Raw genomic sequence first — 23505 nt, 5'->3', positions numbered from 1 at the left:
ACACTGGGTAATTCAACACTGGTTGCTATGACCTCGTCACTAGGCTTCCAAAGTCATTGTATATTTTAGCATATAGGTAAAGCTGCCGAAGCTGAACATTATCCAAAACTCCATTTCTCAGACGAGCGTCAATTTGGGAGCTTGCATGCTACCACTCCTTCCTTCTCAAATGCCTTGAAAAGGCTGTCGTTTATCTATCTATCTATCTATCTATCTATCTATATATATATATATATATATATATATATATAGTATATATATATATATATATATATATATATATATATATATATATATATATATATATATATATAACATCATCACCGGGACCGAAAGGATATTTGAGTCGGGTATGGCTACAGCCTGGAGACCTCCCGTCTCACGCCCTCCCGCCTTGGTGCAGTCCGAAAGCTTTGACTTTTTAAAATAAAAGCTTGCGTCGTGTTTTTGTATGGTGTTTTGGATGTGTTTGAACTAGGGCTGTCAGCGTTAACGCGTTAATCACGATGCGATTAAGGGCCGACGCGACGCGATTCATTTTTTTTTAATCGCATGCCGGCATTTATTAATTTATTTTACACTTCACTCGGCTTTGCGTCGTTGTGTAAAGCCAAATTAAAATATCACCGAAGCACGTCAAGCTTGAGCTACCACCTACGGAGCTAGCTAAGCATATAGTTCAGTTAACGTGATACTAACGCTAGCATGCTTCTTGCCGACCTGTGGATGAAACCAAATCCCAAAAAATTACTACAGCTCTTGCGAAACGGGTGGCAACTGACTGCAGACCTGTCAGCATCGTAGAGGACTCGGGTCTTAAAGATGTACTACGGTTGACCTGTCTCGTTGCCGTCGAGGGGGGGACAGTAGTTTTCACGGACACACAGCCTGTATGACACAGAGAAAGCAGCCACACTGAACAGCTGCAAGGTGCTGCAAACGCTGTCTCATTAACTGGTGATCACTGGACGTCAGTGAGTAATCAACATTATTTAGGAGTTACTAAACACTATATTGACTCTGGTAAGGATAGGGATTTTTTGTTTTTTAGTTAGGTACTTGAAGGAATTGTGCAATAATGACAGATTCACACGTTTCTTTTGTTTACAGTATAAATAATTACAAATCTTAAAATCAAATTCATAAAGTAACTTTCTTTGCATTCATTTGATTCCCAATCAAGATACACTGGTAAGAATTGCTTTTGATTGTTAATATGTACTTAAAAACTGTTCTGAAATGCAAAATAATAGAATTTTAATCATGTTAATCATGTGATAAAATATGTGATTAATCGCGATTAACTATAGAACTTCAGCGATTAATCGTGATAAAGAAAAATGAATTGCTTGACAGCCCTAGTTTGAACTAAACAGTACGGCAATCATGCTAATGAATACAATTATCTTTTCATCAGATGTCTTAGTTACAACTCGATGGAGCTAGCAAAGCAGTTTTGTGTTTATATGTGCGAGCAGGATTTATTCAGTTTGGGAAATCCCACTGTCTCTAAAGCTACAGTCAAATTGTCTGGCTGACTAAATAGGGAGGGACCCATCTGCTAGCGATAGGGGCCGAGACTGAAAGAGCTACATGTATCTACATGGATAAATATGTACCAAACAAGCCACTTTGAAATGTTGCTGTTCTCACGAATACAAAAGTTAGGTGACCCTCCCCCCTAGACTAAAAAAGAATTGGATGACCCTCCCCTCAACAATGAATAAAAAGACATGACCCTCCCCTATTTTCCTCCGGTGGTCCATTCCATAAATACTGAATGGTCTCTAACTGACTGGAGATCAGTAAGTAATCATATATTAATGTTCTGACTTGGCCTGTGGTTCTGCAGTGCTTTATTGTCCTTTTTTCAGATTTTATTTAAGTGAAGTAATGATGATTATATTACACGTTTGCAAGGCCTGACGTTATAAGATCTAGTATTTGCTGTGATTGAATGTTTTTACAATTCAATAGCTAAATAAAGATTGCAATTCCTCTCATTTCATTACAACACATAGGCCTAGCCTAATTTGAAAGAGCGGTTTATATGTTGACTGTATCCAGTGTTGTGTTGGTCATACTATAGAATGATTTATTGCTTGTGTATATTGAATAATACAGAAGATAAGGAACTTAAATATATAGCAATATTGGTCCAAAAATTAGATTATTTTCCCATATCGTTCAGCCCCACTGATGATCACTCGTTTCTTTTGGAGAAAGAAGTAAAATCCATACACTCCTTATTCTGTTTCTTTTCCCAACCCACCACTCTTACATTATGGTTCTGTGGCCACAGGTAGAGATGTAGTGAAGGGGGAAATTATGCAAAATAATTTAGCCAACCTTTAGAGGCTGACATAATTCTTTATGAAATTAAATCCACAGGATAGGCTACATCATTGCAGCTCGGATCAAAAACATGAAGATAGTCTTTTAACCTTTTCAACCCTACAGAGCCTTTGGCATGTCAAGCATACTGGGAAACCAAGCACAAATGCACACAACTTGAATTTAAATTCCTATCAAGATTCCAAAGGTATCAAATATGTCTGACTGAATTACAGTGAAGTAGTGTGTGTGTGTGTGTGTGTGTGTGTGTGTGTGTGTGTGTGTGTGTGTGTGTGTGTGTAAAATGATGCACCGGGCATCTAGAATTTTTCATTTGATGGAATCATGCAGCTTTCAAAAACGGTCTTGAATTTTTATGTTTTAAAGAACAGAGAATATACTGTATATGTAATGCTGTCCAACAGTGTGGGAAAAATGTTTTATTCAACTTTGAAGAAAGTCTTAGAAGCTCGAGGGAAAATTTAAGAGGAATACTGGGAGCGTTCGATTAAAGGGGGGGGGATGCATGAATTATATTTTCATATCATTACAATAAAATACTAGTTTTGCATGTTTTTAACCCATCCACTACCAACTTTTTTATACTTTACATCCCAACTAATCATTTTGCAAGCATGTTGGATTTTTACAGTCAAATAAGTTACTTAGGCCAGGGGTTCTCAGGGGCTTTTCAGCTCGAGAACCATTAAAGAAATGGGGTGTCTCTCAGGGCCCAAACTTGAATTGCCATGACATCTACATTTATAAACTACTGATAAAGAACACAACGAACCATGCATTTACAGTGCATAGGAAATGTATTGCGTGGCACCTATCAAAAACACATTGAGGCCTCTTCTCTGCATTTCGCATTGCTTTGGTGAAGCCAACGTTTATAAACTCGTACTTGTATTTTTTCTTTTTGACATGGGAATAACATAAGTCACACTAAATGTTACGTTACCTCAGCCAGAGAGCGTGAACACAGTTTCAGGTCAAGGTTCACGAGAAAGTGAGAAAGTGGGGGGTGAACAGCCCTGCCCATTGCATCTCAGCTGAACAGACCAGCGTAGCAAAAAAGAACAAACTCTTCTGATATTTTGATCAGAAAAATGATCTCACATTTCATAGCATTGTTATAGATTTTACTCTGCTGATTGGCGACCCAATAAAAACCCATTTTGGGTCCAGACCCTAACTTTGAGAAAGACTGACTTAGGCTATTGTATTGGGAAAGTAGAGAGGTCAAAGAGGAAGCTATCTGAACCACGGATAGTACTCTGAAGGTCACAGTGCTGGAACGTGACAACAAGCATCAGCGCCTGAGAGCAGAGGAGCTGTCTATTTCCCTGAAGTGCTGAAATGACCTCTGACTTTAACAAAAGGCATTTTTGGTGCAATAACCTCACAAGTGCACTTCTATTTGATATAAAGGCAAAAGCTAAAAGCTAAACTATAAAAACATGGCATTCTTTAATTTCATAAACACATATATTAATTCAATTTCTTTTTTACTTGCTAAAATGTCAGTTGACCTACCTTTTATTTTGTATCACTCATAGGAGCGATGACCCTGACCTTTGCACTGGTGATTTGTGGTCACAGCATCATCATCATCATCATCATCATCATCATCATCATCATCATCGTCATCGTCACCGCTAAAAAACAGTGATGCAACCTCATGGATTTTGGAGTGTTGATGTCATTCACACTCATGTTTGGTTCGTGCCATTTTGTATATGAGTGTGTATAGGGTGCTAATGATGGAGGAGGAGGCAGGGGAGAGGGGGTGGATGTGGAATTGGTGGGATACAGCTGGACAAAGTGGGAGACTGTGGTGAATAGGTAACCATGGTTACTCTATTGGCTAAGATTTGAATGCAGAGAGAGAGAGCAAAAAGGGGGAAAGGAAGCTGCAGTTTGTGCGCAGCAGAAAGAGAATGGGGGGGGGGGGGTTAAGGGTTAATATGCATCATTGTAGCAGGTTAATCTTTCATCAAACTGCGAGGTCAATGCAGTGTTTACCCCCGCCACTGGACACTACACTGTGCCGCACGGGAGGGGAGGAGGAGGGGGATTGAATGGGTTCGCAAAAGAGTTCGCTCGAGAGGAAGAGAGTGTTCCTACTTTTATAGAAGGAGATGGGAGATATCAAGGGAGATGGAGAACGGAAGAGAGAGAGAGGATAAGGAGGGAGAGTTACAGGTAGAGACTATTGTAACATGTGGATAGTGACAGCAGTGAGGCAGAATACAATCAACCAGCCTCTAACCAGCTGTCAGCTCCAACTAGTCTCCTCTATGGACTCTATGGCTCACCACCTCACCCCAACATCCGAGCTACCCATCTTAACCTCAGCCTCAGCCTCCACTGGCTCTCTTATTGTTTTTCTTTTGCACCTCTGCTCAGATGCTGTCTACCTGAAATAGCTCTGGCACTTAGTTCTCAGTGAAATGAGTGAAAAAAAAGGTGTCTGGAAATTAAAATACATCATAAGGTGAGAGTCAATCCAAAAATAACCCTCTTTATCCGTCGGTGCTGCCACCACCACCACCACTGTGTGTCGGGATAAAGATAAGGAGCAGTAGCAGCACTGTCCCTGACGACTGTTGCATCGTGGCCTGGTGTTGCAGTTGCAGTTGTTGCTGTTGTTGCTGTTGTTACTGTTGTTGCAGTTGCCGTCCCACTACACTGGTGTCCTGCTCTTCTGATCAGAGTCGCTGCTGCCGATATGATTTATCAGAGTGTCCTTGTGTGTGTTTTAATGTCATTGAACTAACTGCATACGGATTATTGATCAATCTCGCCCCAACCCACCCGCCCAGCCAGCCCCACCTCTCCTTCCTCCCTCTCTCTCTCTCTCTCTCTCTCTCTCTCTCTCTCTCTCTCTCTCTCTCTCTCTCTCTTCCTCTATATCTCCACCTGTTTCATATTTCTCCATGTGTATTGTCTTTTGCCTCCATCTCTCTGCCACTCTGCTTTATATGCATCTCTGTGTTGTCATTCCCCCTCCCTCCATCTCTGTCTGTTTTATATTCATCTCTCTATTGAGCCCCCCTCCCTCCCTTCCTCCCCTCTCTCTCTCTCTCTCTCTCTCTCTCTCTCTCTCTCTCACTCTCTCTCTCTTACTGAGCAAGAGATTATTAATATTAATGTTTCTTTTCTTCTCTCCCTCCTTCACTTTTTTTATCTTTCTTTTACTACTGATCTCTTTTTTTGCTCTTCCCACTATTTATACCTCTCTCTGGGTCTTTATCCCTCATCATCCCTTTCACTCAACCTTCCCTCCATTTGTCTCCATCTTCATCTCTTTCTTTCTTTCCCTCTCTCTCTCTTTCTCTGGTCCGCTCTCTGCAGCTGTTCAGTATTCATCTATTACTGTAGTGTTGATAATTCCCTTCTCTGCCTGCAGCCATACAGTCATCTATCAGATTAATAATCCTTCTCCCCTTCTCATTCTCATTCTCTCTCTCTCTCTCTCTCTCTCTCTCTCTCTCTCTCTCTCTCTCTCTCTCTCTCTCTCTCTCTGTCTCTCTTCCCTACTGTCTCCTTTCTTACTGTGCCAAGTGAGGATGCTCAGCGTGTCAAATGAGTTTGCGTGTCAAAGTCCCATCATTACAACCATCATCATTAATAACCGTATCTAGATTGCTGGATGCCCTTATTAAGGTTATTCAGGTCTAAATAACCTGCCTCTCCAGGCTGGTGGAGCCTGACTTGAGCTGGCCATCTATTAGTGTTAATGTAGACTGCACCATTCGCTACCATTCCCCAGCCCCTAGAGCATGCAATGCTGTGCCCGTACAGGAATGGAATTAGCATTTAAGTCCCACCGCCGCGTCTATGCAACTGCAAGAAAAGTGGCACTGCTTTTTGGATTCAGTCTCTTATTGTTTTCAAGGTTTGGGACTTGCTTTGATGAGTATGAGTTTTCTTAAAGGTGTTTCTAATAGCATGTTCAAATATATCAGTGTAGTATTAATTGTCATACCTTGGTATAATTAGCGTTAACAAATAAGACCATTGCTGATGACGAATTTTTAAAATCAAAACCGCATGTCCCATAATGTTGCTTCCTGTCACAGAGATTTTTTTTAATTTTTTTTTATTGAAGAGTAAGAAGTCATTTTTTCTTTCACACCTTCTATCATCTGCCATTGCAATAAACCATTGATTTGTACGAGGAGATCGGTAGATTCCCTGTAAAATCCAACATTGTTTCACACTTTGTAAACAGGGAATTGCAGGGCAGTGGTTAGAGAAGGTTAGAAATGCGAGCTTGTGACCGGGAGGTTGCCGGTTCAATCCCCAGACCGACAGGATAAAAAATCTGGGTGGGGAAAGTGAAAGAGCAGCGCTTGTCCCTCCCTCATTACCACCACTGAGGTGCCTTTGAGCAAGGCACTTAACCCCAACCGCTCCAGTGGAGCTGCTCAGTGGCCAGCAGATCAGACTGTGGTTGTACTGGGCAGCTTCCAGGTATGAATGTGTGAATGTGATCAGGGCGTTCCTCTCAGTGAACCTTCCCTGAATAAATGAAGGTTTTAAAAAAAAAAAAAAAAGAATTTTAATGCTTATCTTTCTATTTCTATTGATTGGATGTGGAGATTATTTTTGTTACAGACAGTATGTGCATCCCATACGTCTTACTTCCTTTATTTTTTTTAAAACCTATTGCTGAAACGATTAGCCGATTATTCAACCGAAAATGAATCTACTATTTCGATGAATGAATTATTTATTTAAGTCATTTAAATAAAAGTATTAAACATGTTCTAGTAAAAGCTTCACAAACTAGCTGCTTATTTCTTTCATGTCATGTGAATTTACTTTTACTAAGGGACCGTTCGGTATTTATGGAATGGACCACCAGAGGAAAATAGGGGCGGGTCGTGTCTTTTTATTCTTTGCTGAGGGGAGGATCATCCAACATTTTTCAGTCCAGAGAGGGGGGGGTCACCCAACTTTTGTATTCATGAAACAGCAACATTTCAAAGTGGCTTGTTTGGTGCATATTTTTCCATGTAGCTCCATGTAGCTCTCTCAGTCTCTGGGGGAGGGTCATGCCTTTTTTCCAAATCATTCTGGAGGGTCATAGAAATTATTTTACTGGCGAGGGGAGGTTCATGTCTTTTTTGACTAAAGGTCCCAAAACTCCTCCGGTAGCCCCTTAAATAAATAACGAACAGTCCCTAACTAAAGTAACTTCTGCCCGGTAAATGTTATTATGTTTAGACATTTTATTGAATCTAGGTAACAACAATCAGCTCCTGCTCACTGTCAGCACGTACATTTGTTGAATATCTACGTTAGTGTGTAGGTGTTTAATAAAGTCAGCATATTTGTCTCATTGAGCTGATTTTTTGTTACTTGGATCCCTACATTTCTGTCTGAACACAGTTGTGCAAAGATCACTTTTTCTGTAGTCATTTTATCGACTATATGATTCATTGATTCTTAAATAACAACGTTTGATAATGATAATAATTCCAATACTTTCAGCCCTAAACCCAGTGCAAAGTTTCCACTGAAAATCTGCCTAATGTTTATTAGTTTATTAGTTATACCAGTGTTTCAAAAATTGATGTCTCTGATTTATTCATGTTTACATGCTAAATGCAGTGCTGTAAAGAAAGAAATACCATATTGTCCTTCTTTTGATCGCGTGCTTCCATACATATTTCTGCACCACCTCCTTGAACCATTAATTACAGAAACCGGCTTCCACCTGCCCTTGGTGTAAGGATTTGATTTCTGACAAAATGTCTGCTCAGGGATTATGTGGGATTTGATATGAGCAGTGACACAGAAGTTCTAATGCTTCTCAAAGATTTTTTGACAATCCCTCCCATGATAAGCTGTACTGTAGATGTCTACCTATTATTTGTTCTATTCATTCTCTGTTGGTGAAAACACGTAGCGCAGTCTGTGTTCCGTCTTTAATATCTGCTCTCTTTCTCTCCCTCTCTTTGTCTCTCTCTCTCTCTGTTTTGTTCTTCCACAGTAACTCCTGGGTTCTTCTCACTTCACAAAAAGCCTCACTCAAATCCCCAGACAACACAAGAAAAAAAAAAGGAATAACATCTGTTTATCTGCATATTTCTATGTTCAAAAAACAAAAGGAAAAGACAAAGAGATCGACAGAGGACAAAAAACATCACAGAGGATGCAGAATTAGAAAGAACAAATTGCCACTGGAGGACCAAAGGGAATATATACCTTTTCTCGCAAATCCACCAGCGTGGAGTCACCTCACCTGTACCTTCGGATTAAAGAGCAGGGTCATGTCCCAGTTGCCATGCGCATCGCCACGCTGACCTGCCTTCCCGGCCCTTCCCCCTTCCTCTTTCTATTGGCCCAGCTGCTACTGCGGCTCCTCCTCCCTGGGCCGGAGTTGGTGGGAGCCGCTTCTTCCTGCCCCTCCCTCTGCACCTGCTCCAACCAGGCCAGCCGAGTCATCTGCACCAGGCAGAACCTGGAGGAGGTTCCCGAAAGCATATCAGTCAACACACGATACCTCAACCTGCAGGAGAACTCCATACAGGTAAATATTGGCTGGAGGACTGTCACTCATCTCATACGCAATACTTTGCATGAAAAAAAATAACTAAGGTTATTTAGCCTATCACTATAAGTCGTAACAAGTGATGTAAATTAATGGTTGTATAATTGGCTGTACAGAGACGTATGATTTACAGTATATCTTTAACACTACGAAAATACTTTACCGTAAATGGCAATATTGGTAAAGAAAAGGCACTTAAGCCTCCGCTAAACTGAGGGAATATTTTATGAATTGAAAGCAAGGCATATTTCCATGACACCATGCTGCCTTTTGTATGCATTACCAATTTATCTGGAGTCCCTAGACATCGTTATGTGGCTTTACAGCTGCAAGGGAAGATCATTTAACCACAGACCATCGACACAAAGCAAATGAATCTCTACATTTATAAACAGAGTGGGTTGATTTTACTCTTTGCAGCAGCATTTGAAGTAATTGGATCCCTCCTCATGTTGCTGACAGTGCATTGTTCTTTTGTGATTTTAAATTCATGCCCACTACATCTTATCTCCTCTATGAAAAGCAACAAGTATCCTAAACACTGTTAAAATTGTCCAGTGCATCTCTCATCATGTCAAACTGCTCTGTTTGTTGGACAGTCTGATGTCCTGTATTCCTCGAGGAACAACATCTTATTAAACATTATGTGACGTTAACAGAGCATAAATGGGACATTATGCCACATGATTTGGTATGTGAGGTTTAAAGAGATGCTGTTCACATGAAAAACAAATTAAAGAAATAATACCAATATCAGTAACGTTTCCTTTTTAGCCTACAAATTCCTATTTGGTTTGTTGTATCCTGCAGCCCGACTTGAAATGATTAAAAATCTAAAAATGTTTTAACACCTGAAGGCATCCTAGATTCTCTGGCTTATTTTTTCCTTCACTGAGTACCCTGAGAGTAAAGCCTTGACAGCTCCCACCCCCTCTTAACATCCCCACCCCTCTCTCTCCCCCCCTCTTTGTCTATCGCCCCCCACCCCCTCCCTCTCCTGCTCTACATACAGAGGAGGCAGTGGCCTGACTCCAGGAGTCTCCGTGTGTCTTACAGAGGGCTTTGGCCACACATATCTCAAACAATCAGAGATTTAAGGGGCTTTTAGTCGCACTTACTTGTGTGTCTTTGCGTTATTGCCAACTGAGCTCCAGTTGGGCCGCACCGATGCTAGTATGTGCTGTCCAGGGCCCATGGTGGCCATGTTTTTCAGAATCATGTCTTCCTGCAGAAAAAACATCTCTATTGGTTGTTCATTTGTAAAATGGATTAAAGAAATGTGTCACACATAATGTTTAGACAGTTTTAAAAATGTATTCATTTATTTACTAGTTTTGTCCACCTTGGTGATTTGTGGTAACGCTTAATGTGAATAGTCCACTTCTTATCAGCTAATTATCAAGGGACTATAATGTGTCAGTAGAAGGTCCCCTGAGTCTCACTGAAACAACATTGTGAAGAGCACTTTAGTGCCTGGAGCAGGCACTGAAATAAGGCCAGGGTTAGGAATAGGACAGGGTTTACAGTAGGTTTACCACAGTGCTAAGAGATAAAGTTAAATGTTTAACACCTGCTTTTTATGTTAAATATAGGCATTGAACTACAAATTAAGTATGATAGTTTGTCACCACCAGAACCCCACAAGTTGTGTTGTGCCATGGCACCACAGTTATACAGCAGGTGTGGATGGAGTTCTCAGAACCTTATTTTGAGGTGAAACTAACTCTGAGAACCTTCAAAACAAGACAACTGTGTTATTAGTTAGTAAGTTAGGGATTTAAGTTTGACCATTAACCACCCAAAACATATCGTTTTATCAATAACATGGAAGCTCCAACATGGAGGCCACGGTGGCTCTAGGGGTCAAAACAGAAGCTGCGAGACACACATGTTTAACTGGCTGGTGTCAGCAGTCTGTCTGTAGCCCACCTTCCCCTGCAGACAGCAACAATAGTCACTGGAGTGGAAATGTCACCTGTTGCCATTATGAGCAGAGGAATTCATTATTTATATATGTATGGTTTGTTTCTTTAAACATGTGTTTAGCCATATTTGTGCCTGTAAATCATTAATTGACAATATTTTTACATACCATATCTAATGAAAAAAAAATTATAATATGTCAGTATTAGAGCTTCATGTCTGTCAAAAGTTGTATGCCATTTAATATTCTATGATAAGTCAAAAACAAAATAAAGTAAATAAAACTTGTACTGCATATGATCCTTAAGTAATACAAAACAAATTAATATTTTGTATTGTGTTTTTTTTCATCATTAAAACAGAAAAGAACCTACTTCAGAATGTACATAGTTGATTCCACCTAGTGAAAGTTAAGTTGCCCTGAGTTTGTCACAAATGGCTCAAACACAATTGATGGTCCACTGTTTCAATTTTACCAAAACCTTCCATTTTCATATGTAACCACACACAACTCAGTAACAAACACTTCAACGTCCGTTTGTAATCTACATGAATCATTCTACATGTTGTACAGTAACTTCACCATTATCTGTCCCTCCAGGTTATCAAGTCCGACACTTTCAAGCACTTGAGACACCTTGAGATCCTCCAGCTCTCCAAGAATCAGATCCGTCAGATTGAAGTCGGAGCATTCAATGGCCTCCCCAACCTCAACACATTGGAGCTCTTCGACAACCGCCTCACACTGGTGCCATCACATGCCTTTGAGTACCTCAGCAAGCTACGGGAGCTGTGGCTGCGCAACAACCCCATTGAGACTCTGCCAGGCTATGCCTTCCACCGTGTGCCCTCGCTACGTCGCCTGGACCTGGGTGAGCTCAAGAAGTTGGATTTCATCTCTGACGCAGCCTTTGTGGGCCTCATCAATCTACGCTACTTGAACCTGGGCATGTGTGGGCTGAAGGACATTCCCAAACTGACAGCGCTTGTGCGTTTGGAGGAGCTGGAGCTGTCAGGAAACCGACTGGAGATCATCCGACCTGGGTCCTTCCAGGGCCTGGTGTCCCTACGCAAGCTGTGGCTAATGCACTCACAGGTGTCCGTCATTGAGCGCAACGCCTTCGATGACCTGAAAAGCCTGGAAGAGCTCAACCTGTCCCATAACTCCCTGCACTCCTTGCCCCATGACCTCTTCACGCCTCTTCACCAGCTGGAGAGGGTACACCTCAACCACAACCCCTGGATCTGCAACTGTGATGTGCTTTGGCTAAGTTGGTGGTTGAAAGAGACGGTGCCCAGCAACACCACCTGCTGTGCCCGCTGCCACGCTCCCCCAGTCTTAAAGGGCAAGTACATTGGAGAGCTTGACCAGAGTCACTTCACCTGCTTCGCGCCGGTCATTGTGGAACCACCTACAGACCTCAATGTCACCGAGGGTATGGCTGCTGAGCTCAAGTGTCGCACAAGCACCTCCACAACATCTGTCAACTGGATCACCCCGAATGGCACACTAATGACGCATGGCTCCTACCGGGTGCGGATATCCGTCCTGCATGATGGCACACTCAACTTCACGAATGTCACCCTGCGTGATACGGGCCAGTACACCTGCATGGTTACCAATGCTGCTGGCAATACCACAGCAACTGCTGTCCTCAATGTCACCGCTGCTGATTCCAGTGTCAACTACACCTACTTTACAACAGTCACAGTGGAAACAGTCGAGACCCCGGGAGATAAAGAGTCTGCATTGGTAGCCATCAATGAGACATTCATACGTCTTTACCCTGGCCCCACTCCCTCGGGCCACCTGTGGCCAGAAGGTGTTCCTACCACTGCCTCCTCTCTGTCAGCAGGCTGGTCCTCCTCCTCTCCTCGGGCCACCCGACCCACGTTCACTGTGCCCATCACTGAGCCAGGCTTCTCAGGCTTGGATGATGTGATGAAGACCACCAAGATCATCATTGGCTGCTTCGTAGCCATTACCTTCATGGCAGCGGTGATGCTTGTGGTGTTCTACAAGCTGAGGAAACAGCACCAGCTGCATAAACACCATGGCCCTGCTCGTGCTATTGAGATCATAAATGTGGAGGATGAGCTGGGGGCTGGGGCCAGTGGTCGGGGCAGTGGCATCTCAGGAGGCTCCACAGTGACGCAGAGTGGAGGCAGTGGAATAGGAGCTGGCCAGAGTCTCAGGCTGCACCACCCAGAGATAGTCAACCTGCCAAACCTGGCCCGATCAGAGCACCTCAACCACTACTACAAAACCCATCACTTCAACAACAACATGATGGGCCTGGGCATGGGCACTGGTGTGGGCCTCAACAACAACAACAACCCCTCGTCTTGCTCTCAGTCTCAGAACACATCTATAGCCTGTTCCCAGGTGACAACCAGTGGAGGAATGCCCACAGGTGGCACCCTGCCCTCCCCTGTGCCCCTGCCCCAGTTGGGTCTCCACAGTTCTCTGAAAGGCCTTATGGGGAAAAGCCAGAATGAGCCCCTGCTTTTTAAGAGTGGCTCCAAGGAAAATGTGCAAGAGACTCAAATTTGAGTAAAAGTGAGAGTGGAAGTAGCAGGTAAGAAAGAAGAGCTGGTAGAGACAGTGAGACAGAAAGAGCCTGTGAGACCGATTGTAGCCTACTGTCGTCATGGACAGATTCCAGAGAAGATTATATTTCACAGTCACTGCTTTGTGTTGTCAATCTGTTGACAGAGAGAAGCAGATAGGAAGACTGATGGAGACAGAGTACGATATCTGATCATTCCCACCAATAGCAGCCGCACATTCTTTTCAACTAAATCAGACCCAAACATATACGATGTAAACCACAAACATCCAAATCATTCAGTTTTCTGTGCAGCCTGCTATAGTCTTTGCCAAAGTCCAAGATCAAGCCAACTCTTTTCATTTGCGTCCACAATCACAGTGGAAAGCTATGAATAATACACATGTGCAATGAGCCTTTCTAGGGTTTCTACAGATAGCTTCGTATATTTCCAGACACATGCAGTGTATATATTTGGAGGGAGACATAATATTGGCCATTGAACATGTTGTCAGATTAGTGTTTGGCAGAGACACGGAATAACAAACAATGGTTTGGGTAAGCGGTACGGTCCCAGGTTTCCAGGAAGCACTAAAACAGAACTGAGAAAGCAAAATTAGAGCAGTGCAGCGATTCTGTCCAGGACAGAGGTATCAGACTAGTACTTCACAGGGAGACAGAACAACAACAATTGTTTTTTCAGAGCGCTTTCACTCTCACTTTCTCATTTTTTCACTTTTTACCTTACTGGCTACTGTCTTCTTTGACGGAGAGAAACAGAGTGGGTTATCATAGGAGAAGAAAATTCCTATTGCATAAAGGATAATGAGAGATATAAAAAGGACCGAAAGTACATATTATATATACCGTAAATATATTTTCATTCAAAGAAATAAATTATAAAGAATCTTTATTAAGCTTCTGACTGAAAACTACAACATCTGAAGAATATATTTAAAAAAAAGAAGTACACACAGCTGTTGTAGTGGCCCTCCCAACTTTTCTGAACTTGGAGCAAGATGGCCGCTCCGACTGTGCTGCAAAAGGACACGTATAGGAGAGTGGCATCCGTTGAGAGGGAGCTAAAACAAAAACCTGGCAAAGTGTTTGAGTGAATTTATTTTGTTCTTGACTTTTTTGTAGCTACACACAAGTGTTTCCCTCTTCTGTCACATTCACATAAACAGGGTCATTGGAGAAGGGAGATCTTTACGCTCTACTGCAAAAATATAAAATCAGCTCTTCATCATTTGGTATAGTGTATCTATAGCATTAATAATAATGATCATGATGATAATAATGATAACAAGCGTTTTTTATTTGTCATAATGGTCCTTTAATGATAAGCATATTAAATGATCAACGATATGCCACAATATTTTACTGTACTTACTAAAAAACGTTGCACATGCTAGTTTAGCATGCTCTCTAAAAACATTTGGTTTCAACATACAGTATAATGTATCACGATGATGATATGACACATCATTATTATGTTATCATTATTGTCATTCATATGACTATTATTATTACTACTTGTGCCTACAAATAGCTCAGAAGTACTTTTTTCATTTGTATATGACACTGAAGTTGTTTTGTGACTGACCCTGTTGGACTTCGGCTAATGAACGGCAGTGGGACAGACTCAACGTGCCACTAAGTGAACGCCACATGCATCAGCAGGAAGTAACCTGGCCCTCAAAATGGCTTCCTCAGGCCAGCCCTCACTGACTCGTCTGCTTTGATGTCTCAAGCAGTCAGGACCCCTCATGTTATCACGCATTAAAGACAGGACATGAACCTTTGATGAAGACTGCTCCTTTGCAGGGGATTATTACACAACTGTATCTCAGTGTTATCGTGTATGAGTGGATTTCATGGCAGCAGGGAGCTAAATGGACGACAGGCTTTGCCAAGCATTTTTAAAGGTAAGCGAAGCTCGTTCAGTGAAGGAGATGGTGACATACAGTACAGTATACAGTGGTGGGAGAGTTTTTCTAAAGAAAAAAGACACTTAAATGAAAAAATATAGAACCTTATAGATCTCTTTTAAAAAAAAAAAAAATTATTATGATAAGTGTTTTTCATTTGGGGTTTTTATCTAGTTTGATTATTTTCTGTTTTTTTAAATCAAGTGATATCTTTATTGTAATATTGTTATTGTTATTATAATTAGCTAATTACACTGGTTAAAAGTATGAGAGATGTTCTGTTAGCAGAGGTCACTTTGAAAATTAAATAAACCTGGCACATAAAATGGCAGTTGAAGTCTGTGAAATTTGGTGGCTATTTTTTTTCCATTTTGTTGTAACCAACTTTAATTGTAGTATCACTGTTTGTATCCCTTTGGCTCTGCTTGAGATGAGACATAGCGAATGTGCAATCATCAGCACTGGGTCCTTTTTTTCTGCACAGGGGGACAGGAAAGGCCCTGTTCTGGTTTACAAGCTCACTCACACTTGCTCTGTGCTTTCCTGAATGGCATCGCCATCACAGTGTTTAGAGTGCGATTGCGCTATGTCAACACCTTGTTGCCATGACTTCACACTCAGACAAATGCGCCAAACGGCGTCACCATCGGCGCCTCATGAGGCACCTTGTTGCCACATGTCAGTCACGTTTCTTTTAGGTGCCATATCTTGACGAGCCGGCCAGTGTTCCTTTAATGGTAGCAAATCAACCTGAGCATTGTACCCATGTCCTCATATAATTTGATTTGTTTACACCAGCAACTATATTTCTTACACCACGGACTTTCTGTCAGTGAATCATGTGATTTACATGCAACTATCCCCTATGCATTTATTTATTATATCATATCATATCATATATTATCAACTGCCATTTTATTTTCATAGGCCCCACACCATTGCTAAATGCACCCTACACCTGTGATTAACACTCATACCCTGCATCAGTCATTAACATATTCCTTTCCCAGCACAAGGGATTCATATTTCCCTCACTAGTTATTTACATATTCATCTGCCTCTGTGTGTGCAAATAACAGAGAAATGATTATGAGGGCATGCTAGTGGGTATGAGTGCAGTGTGTATGTGTGTATGTGTGTGTGTGTGTGTGTGTGTGTGTGTGTGTGTGTGTGTGTGTGTGTGTGTGTGTGTGTGTGTGTGTGTGTGTCAGTCAGTTTTGTGGCTCAGTGGCTGAAAGCAAGGACTGTTACAAAAGCTATTTACCCCTAATTCCTCAAATACTGTGTTCCCTGCCTATTGCCTGTAGTAGCTCGTCACTTTGGAAAGCATTGTGTAGCCCCTATAGCTCCTGTGAAGTGGCACAAACTGGAGGCCATGTTATTGAGGCTCAGTGGTAGACAGAGCAGCGGTTGAGCTGGAGACATACAGTCACAGTGCTGCAGTGTCTGAGTCACAGAGCACTGAACACACTCCCAACACTCTAATGGAAATGCTGTGTTTACTGTTCAGGAAGGGACCCGCTCATTCACCCATTCAGGGAATAGGTGAAAAACACCAGAATTTGTGTGTGTGTGAATGCGTTTGTGTTTTTGCGTGTGCAGCTCTGGATTATAAAATGCACGTTGTACTGTTGTATAAGGCAAAGAAATCAGGACATTTGAAGCAGTACAGTCATAGCAAAATATTTTACACCATTGTACTGCTCAGTGTGTGTGTGTGTGTGTGTGTGTGTGTGTGTGTTTGTGTGTCTGAACGTGTGTGTGCATGTTCAGGTGGTCTTACACTTGCTAGGTTGTGTAAAGAGGGGAAGAGAGAGGAGGGGCGGTCAGACCTCCATTTTAAATCCCCAGTTTATACCAGCTCTGTCTGTCTCCCTCTGCTTCAGGCTACTTTCATGATCCTCTCACTGACACTTAAAGTAAAAACTGGGTTTTCTTTTTCGCTTAAGCAGCGCCCCCCTCCTCTCTCTCTCTCTCTCTCTCTCTCTCTCTTTCTTTGAAATCTGGGATAAACCCAACTGATGAAAGGTCTGTTCAATTAGGCCAACCTCTCCTTCAGAGGTTGCCTCGTGTAGTTCTTTGTCAGTCTGCCACAACAAATTGAGGTTCAAGGGTTAAGTCTAGTGGAAGCTCCTGTTTACCGTACATCCTCAGCTAGCTAATCAAGGTTAGCATTCCCATTTTGAGTTGTGCCATTTGTTTTTATTGTTTTGCCCTGGCTCAGCTATACACGAGAGCAACACCTGTTGGTGGAGCTTAAGTGATTCTTAATGTGCATTTTCAGTGGCTGTATTTATGGTTAATCGTCTTGACAGTGATGTGGCTTTTAGTCATAATCATAACGATGCACACAAAATGATTTGCTGCTGCTCTCTTATGGGGCGTAAGGTTTGTGTTGGCGCAGATATGAGGCCGATCCAGCCAGGTTCAGTCTGCTGCTTATTGTGGCCACAATTGCACCAGTCCCTAAGGGTGGTGTCGCACACATGTTATCCTCAGTTCTACAAGCCCTGCGAAAGCTCCACGCTGCTTCATTTCTTTTCTGTCACCCCCTCTTTAAAAATAGCAGTGAAGTGACAGCAGAACTCAATGCATTATTGATACACATGGTGTCAATGATGCATGTGCTTAGGCACCGGTGCTAATTTTCTCCTCGTTGCAGAGGCCAAGAGCATCAAACCGCTGTAATTTATATGCATCGTTATTGCTATTATTTTTCACACGGCCATCAAGACGGTCAGTGAGAGCGGAGCCAAACGTAGCAGCTTGTCTCCTCACATGATGGCTGCTGTGATTGTGTTAAGTGCAGCAATGTTTTGTGTGCCACTGTGTCACCGTGCACCCAGCAGCAGCCCTGTATGTCTTACTACTCGCTGTGCCTCTGCTGCGGGATGTTTGACAGTCAGGGGACTGGTTTCATCACCATCATGCTGGTCTAAGGCCGATTTGATGGCACCAGTTTTTAGATGCCCGGGTCATTCTGTTATGAGAGAAAGAAAAGCTTTTTTTTTTGTCACTGTAATGTTGCTTCTGCTGGGGCTTGAGATGAGATGTGCACAGACATTTTTCTGTGTCATCATTGTGAAAACCTGCCCTGAAGCCACTTATCAAACCTTACCACACACACAAGCATGTGCACATGTAAGAACCACACACACACACACACACACACACACACACACACACACACACACACACACACACACACACACACACACACACACACACACACACACACACACACACACACACACACACTGACTGACTGAGTGATTTATTGATTGAGGTGGAGCTTTCTTAAACAATTTGCAGCCGAGTGCATTGGAGGTTAACACAAACCTCTCAACCACTGCCATTGTGCTTCAGTTGACACGTGTGTGCTTTATATCCTGTGAAGGTGTCCTTAATTTGAGAATGGCTGGGACATTAGCACATAGCTTATTTTCTTGTTGCCTTGGTAACCATTTCGTTGGTCACAAGATGTCCGTTTCGGTCATTTTGCGAGCTGTGTGCAGTCGGAGGGGGCTTCGTCGTGTGTGTGGGCTGTGACGTGAGAGTGATGAGTTGTGTCTCATCCCATATGACTATCTCCTCTGTGTCACTCATCTGTGGGTCAGCGGGGCCTTGTGAGCTGCTGCTCAGACGCAAACTGAGAAAAATCTACACAGTGATTGAAATAGTAAAATGGGACACGCTCACAGCCCATGTAATTGTAAAGTACCGATTAATGGGAATAGTAAAGCCAGAGCGCTACTTAACACAGAGCTTCTCATGAATGCTTTATAAAGGAGGCTATCAGTGTCGTCATGTGAAAACGTTTCAGAACTCATGGAACTCACAGAATCAGTGGAGTGATTACATTTTTATATTTATGCTGAGGAAACTGTGCAGCCTTAGGTGCTGGTGAAACCCTTTCAGAACTATGTGGGGTTAACTGAACAAAATGGTGCGGCAGGTTCAAAACAAGACTGTTTTTCTTAGGTCCCGAAAAGCTGGCATTTTGGGCAATGCAAGGTTTTCACCCGACATATTGCGGTTTCAAACACAGATTTGTGTTTTGAGAACAATCTGGGATTCTGCGGCTCGTGTTGGGATTTGGATACATTCTTCTGGAGCAACTTCATGCCCTGAAGCGCAGTGGAAACCTCCCCTTCAATTCTGTGATGTGTGCAAACACGGGGACTTGTAGTGGAATGTCCTGAACCATACGTAACTATTAAAGGATGTGCTGACCCAGCAGCTGGGCTCCTCTCAGATGACAGGCTCACAGTTAAGTTTCCATACGCACATTCCCTCCTATCCCCAGAAGCTCAGGTCCCAGATTTACTGTTTATGGGAACCTTGGCTCAGGCACCTCTGCTGTGTCTGATGTTTGTTTGAAGCTGGGCCGGGGCTATAGAGTACATTTCAGGGCTTTGAAGTGTAAATTCAGGTCTGGTTGGAGCACCATATGGAGGGCAGCGAGGAGATAGCGACAGCCATATGGATATAAGCTGGTGGTTTGATAATAGAGCTGTCTAACCCTTATCTGTCTACTGAGGAGGCAGAGGCCCGGGAGGACGTGAGGTCAAACCCGGACCAGACGTCAACAGCGAGGGTCAGAAGTTGTCTGGGCTCAGAGGTGAAGCCAGAGCAGAAATCAGCCCTGACCTAGATAAGCCTCCCCAGCTGAGCTTTGAATCAGACCTGCAACATCCTCCCAGTGAACCAAGTTTAAAAAAACGCAGGAAACAGATGTAAACAGCCATCAAAATGAAATAAACATTTTAGTGGAGATATTGATTTTTTTTTTTACCCTTTTTTTGTCTCCACCTCCACATGTCAGCCAGTTAGCCATGCTGCTTTTCTCATTGGTGCTGATTTATTTATCCGGTCTGGCCCTTAGTACCCTCATTTCATGTCTGCTCTCATTTCTGCTCCCTGTCTATGTGACACCAGTCTTACAAGATATATTTTTAACCCTGATGCTTACGAGCGGCATTCAGCAGGCATGACAGTGGCCTCTGTTGTGCTCAAGCTTCAGTGTTTCTGTGCGTCCCATCATGGCTGTGCCACTCACTGTACTGCTCAGCCAGCAGTACAGCCCACTTACCACGCAACAGCTTCAGGCCTCGCCACCCTCTGAGCCTAAAGGAAATAGAGTGACAAGGGAGGACAGGGCAGACAGAAATCGAGAAAGGAGAGATTGAAAAGAGACAAGGACGACAGGAGGACTGAAAGAAGATCCTGTCACTAGATATCTATGTAGGTTTAAGTCTACGTGTGTGTGTGTGTGTGTGTGTGTGTTTGCACGTGTATATGCATGAATGTAATATGTCATACACACACACAGAGGCCCCAGCTTTGTGCGCTCAGTGTGTGTTTGTGTAATATCTGCATGAGTGGTGTAAGTATGCATATTTATGCTTACATCCTAGTGGGTTGCGTGCGTACTTGTGTGCACTTGAGTGCGGGTGGTATCCGTGTTTGTGTATCTGTGTGCGGCAGATATAAAGACATGAAGGAGGAAGGGCCGCCGTGGTGCTTATATGTCACTCAGTGCTGGAGGGGAAATGACTTCTCTCTGTCCCCGACCCAAGGGAGGCAGAGGAGGAGCACAGCTGACTTCCCCTGCTTCTCTGCCTTTTTCTCACCCTCTCCTTCAGAAATGTAGCTTAAGCCTCAGTCACGGCCTCTTCCTCTTTCTCTGACTCACACACACACACACACACACACACACACACACACACACACACACACACACACAGACACACACACATAAGCTCGCTCACTGGAGTATGTTTCGCATTATCCCCCTTTCCTCCTCTTGTGCTTCTCATCCCTTTAACCCTCCTGTTCCCCTCCTCCGCTCTTCTCTATCTACCTCATGCTTCCTGTTTCACCCCTCCCACCATCTTCTTGTGGCATTTTTCACCCCCCTGCATAATTGTCAACTTGTGATTCTGTATTAACCCCTTGATCTACACAAATACACACAGACACACACACACACACATACACACACACACACTCCCACGCTCCCGTCAGCCCTCTGCTCCACTCGGATCCCCTCTCAGGAAAATGGAAAACAAACCCAACAACAAACCAAGGCTTCTGATATTTCCTTCCCTCTGTTCAATTAAACATGGCCACCATCTGCTATTTTTTTTTTTTTTCCGCTTTGGCTTTAATTCTGCAATATTGACTATGGTTGTTCTTGTGATTGTTTCTTAAGACTGTGTTTTAACCTGTTATAACCACAGATGTACGTATTAACACTGGAGGACCATGTCACAGGTGTGTGTGTGTGTGTGTGTGTGTGTGTGTGTGTGTGTGTGTGTGTGTGTGTGTGTGTGTGTGTGTGTGCGTGTGTCAGAGAGAGAGTGTGTATGCATGGAGAAGGGTGGATTTGTTCTGCTTCAAGGTTCTGTGCCAAATTTTTTTCAGAACGTTCAATCTCTGTTCATGTGCCATACTGAGAAATTTATGAAATAAAAATAACGTTTTTTCACAAAATTCAAAGTGCGATTGGGGTGCTTATTTTGGACTGTAGGTCTATTACAGTAACGTAAAACTATGTGTTTCAAATCGCTAGAGCACAGCAGCGACAAACCTGCAGGTCACTTTTGCCTGTATGTGTGTGTGTAAATTAATGTATGTGAATTCTTAATGTGCGTGTTATTCTACGTCGCTGTTATTTTCCCAGCAAGCCTTCTCTTCCTTAAGTCAGCATCAGTTTGTTTTTCTCAGTGTGCCGCAGCAGTGTTGGAGAATGTGTGTGAGTGTTTCGAAGGCATTGTGTCAGTGTGTTAAAGCTGATTTGACACTGAGGCTGTGGACCGGCTGGCTACAGGGTGTAGCGTGACCCAAGCGGCTGACCTACGCCTGCGCCCCACGTCTGCCCATATGCGTGTGTCTTTGTGTTCATGTGGGTGCATGTCTGTGTGTGTGTGTGTGTGTGTGTGTGTGTGTGTGTGTGTGTGTGTGTGTGTGTGTGTGTGTTGTTCGTGGGATGTTGTTTAGCCTGCGGTGAACACTTATCTCGTGCTGGCTGGGGGTTTGCCAAGAGGTCAGCTTTTGAATGCTACTGACTCAGGGTTACAATTATTGGCTTACTGTGTGTGTGTGTGTGTGTGTGTGTGTGTGTGTGTGTGTGTGTGTGTGTGTGTGTGTGTGTGTGGGGGGGGGGTTATTGGTTGTTTTCTTCAACTATTTTAATATCACAGTCACAGCTCTGGCAGTTAACTGCTTGTCGATCGGCAACAAAGGCATCAAGCTCTGAAAGTGTTAGATGTTATTTCAGTGAAGTGCCTTTCCAAACCTATCCCTAAACTTTGCCGCAAACCTGCTGACAGCTGAGCACAACTAAGAAAGTGTTTGTGTGTGTGTGTGTGTGTGTGTGTGTGTGTGTGTGTGTGTGTGTGTGTGTGTGTGTGTGTGTGTGTGTGTGTGTGTGTGTGTGTGTGTGTGTGTCAGTGTCTTTATTGGGACAATATACAATATTAAAAATAGCCAGGTTTGAACTGCTCAATAATGTAATCTGGAATGAAACATAATCGATGAGCTGCAGACTTAAGACTTGATTTGGCCTTGAATGCTGTGAGACTTGACTGGACTTGAAAAACATTCAATCTTGAATTAATGAATTTCCACTGCATGGTACGGTACAGCTCTACTCAACTCGACTCACTCTTTTTTGGTTTTCCATTAGCAGAAGTTGTGGATAGTACTTTTTTTAGTACTACCTCGGCCGACGTTCTAAGCGAGCTGGAGTTACATAAACACTGCAGACCACTGATTGGTCAGAAAGAACCGTCACGGCACGGGACATCCTGCACATACCCGCCATTTTTAAATAGCCAAGATACCATCAACTGTGACCACAATTTATAAAAAAAAATGTATTCACCCAGATTTAAAAAAAAAAATGGCAGTCCACAAAAATACGCCATACACTATGTACACTACGCCGTACAACTGACAAAGTGCAAACGTTCCTCTGTTTGGATGCATTGAACACAATATCATGGCAGTTTCACATGGCGGCGCTATGGGCCGAGCAGCTGACGGAGTACTATCCGCAGTGGAAATAGAGAAACGAAATAGAGAAAAAGACCTGGTACTAAAAGTGAGCCGAGCCGAGCCGAGCCAAGCTGATCTGTGCAATGGAAATGAGGCATAAGACTCAAAAGATCCAAACCCTAATGGGTTTCATTAAGAC

General features: G+C 43.0%; 1 protein-coding gene across 2 annotated transcripts; it reads left to right on the top strand.

Moving 5' to 3' along the window:
- Positions 1–8635: 8635 nt before the first annotated feature.
- On the top strand, positions 8636–13379 carry lrrc4ba (leucine rich repeat containing 4Ba). Of its 2 annotated transcripts, XM_078269869.1 has the most exons (3): positions 8636–8881; positions 11427–13221; positions 13300–13379. In XM_078269869.1, the coding sequence occupies exons 1-3, from the start codon at positions 8636–8638 to the stop codon at positions 13377–13379; spliced, it is 2121 nt and encodes a 706-aa protein (XP_078125995.1). The 2 variants fall into 2 exon arrangements, with proteins under 2 accessions (XP_078125995.1, XP_078125994.1); XM_078269868.1 differs by having other exon boundaries at positions 11427–13379.
- The last annotated feature ends 10126 nt before the right edge of the window (positions 13380–23505 follow it).

The sequence above is a fragment of the Sander vitreus genome, chromosome 15, assembly GCF_031162955.1.
Source record: "Sander vitreus isolate 19-12246 chromosome 15, sanVit1, whole genome shotgun sequence".
NCBI classification, from domain to species: Eukaryota; Metazoa; Chordata; class Actinopteri; order Perciformes; family Percidae; genus Sander; species Sander vitreus.
The sequence above is the reverse complement of the archived record's forward strand: the minus strand, read 5'-3'. Positions and strand labels throughout refer to the sequence as shown.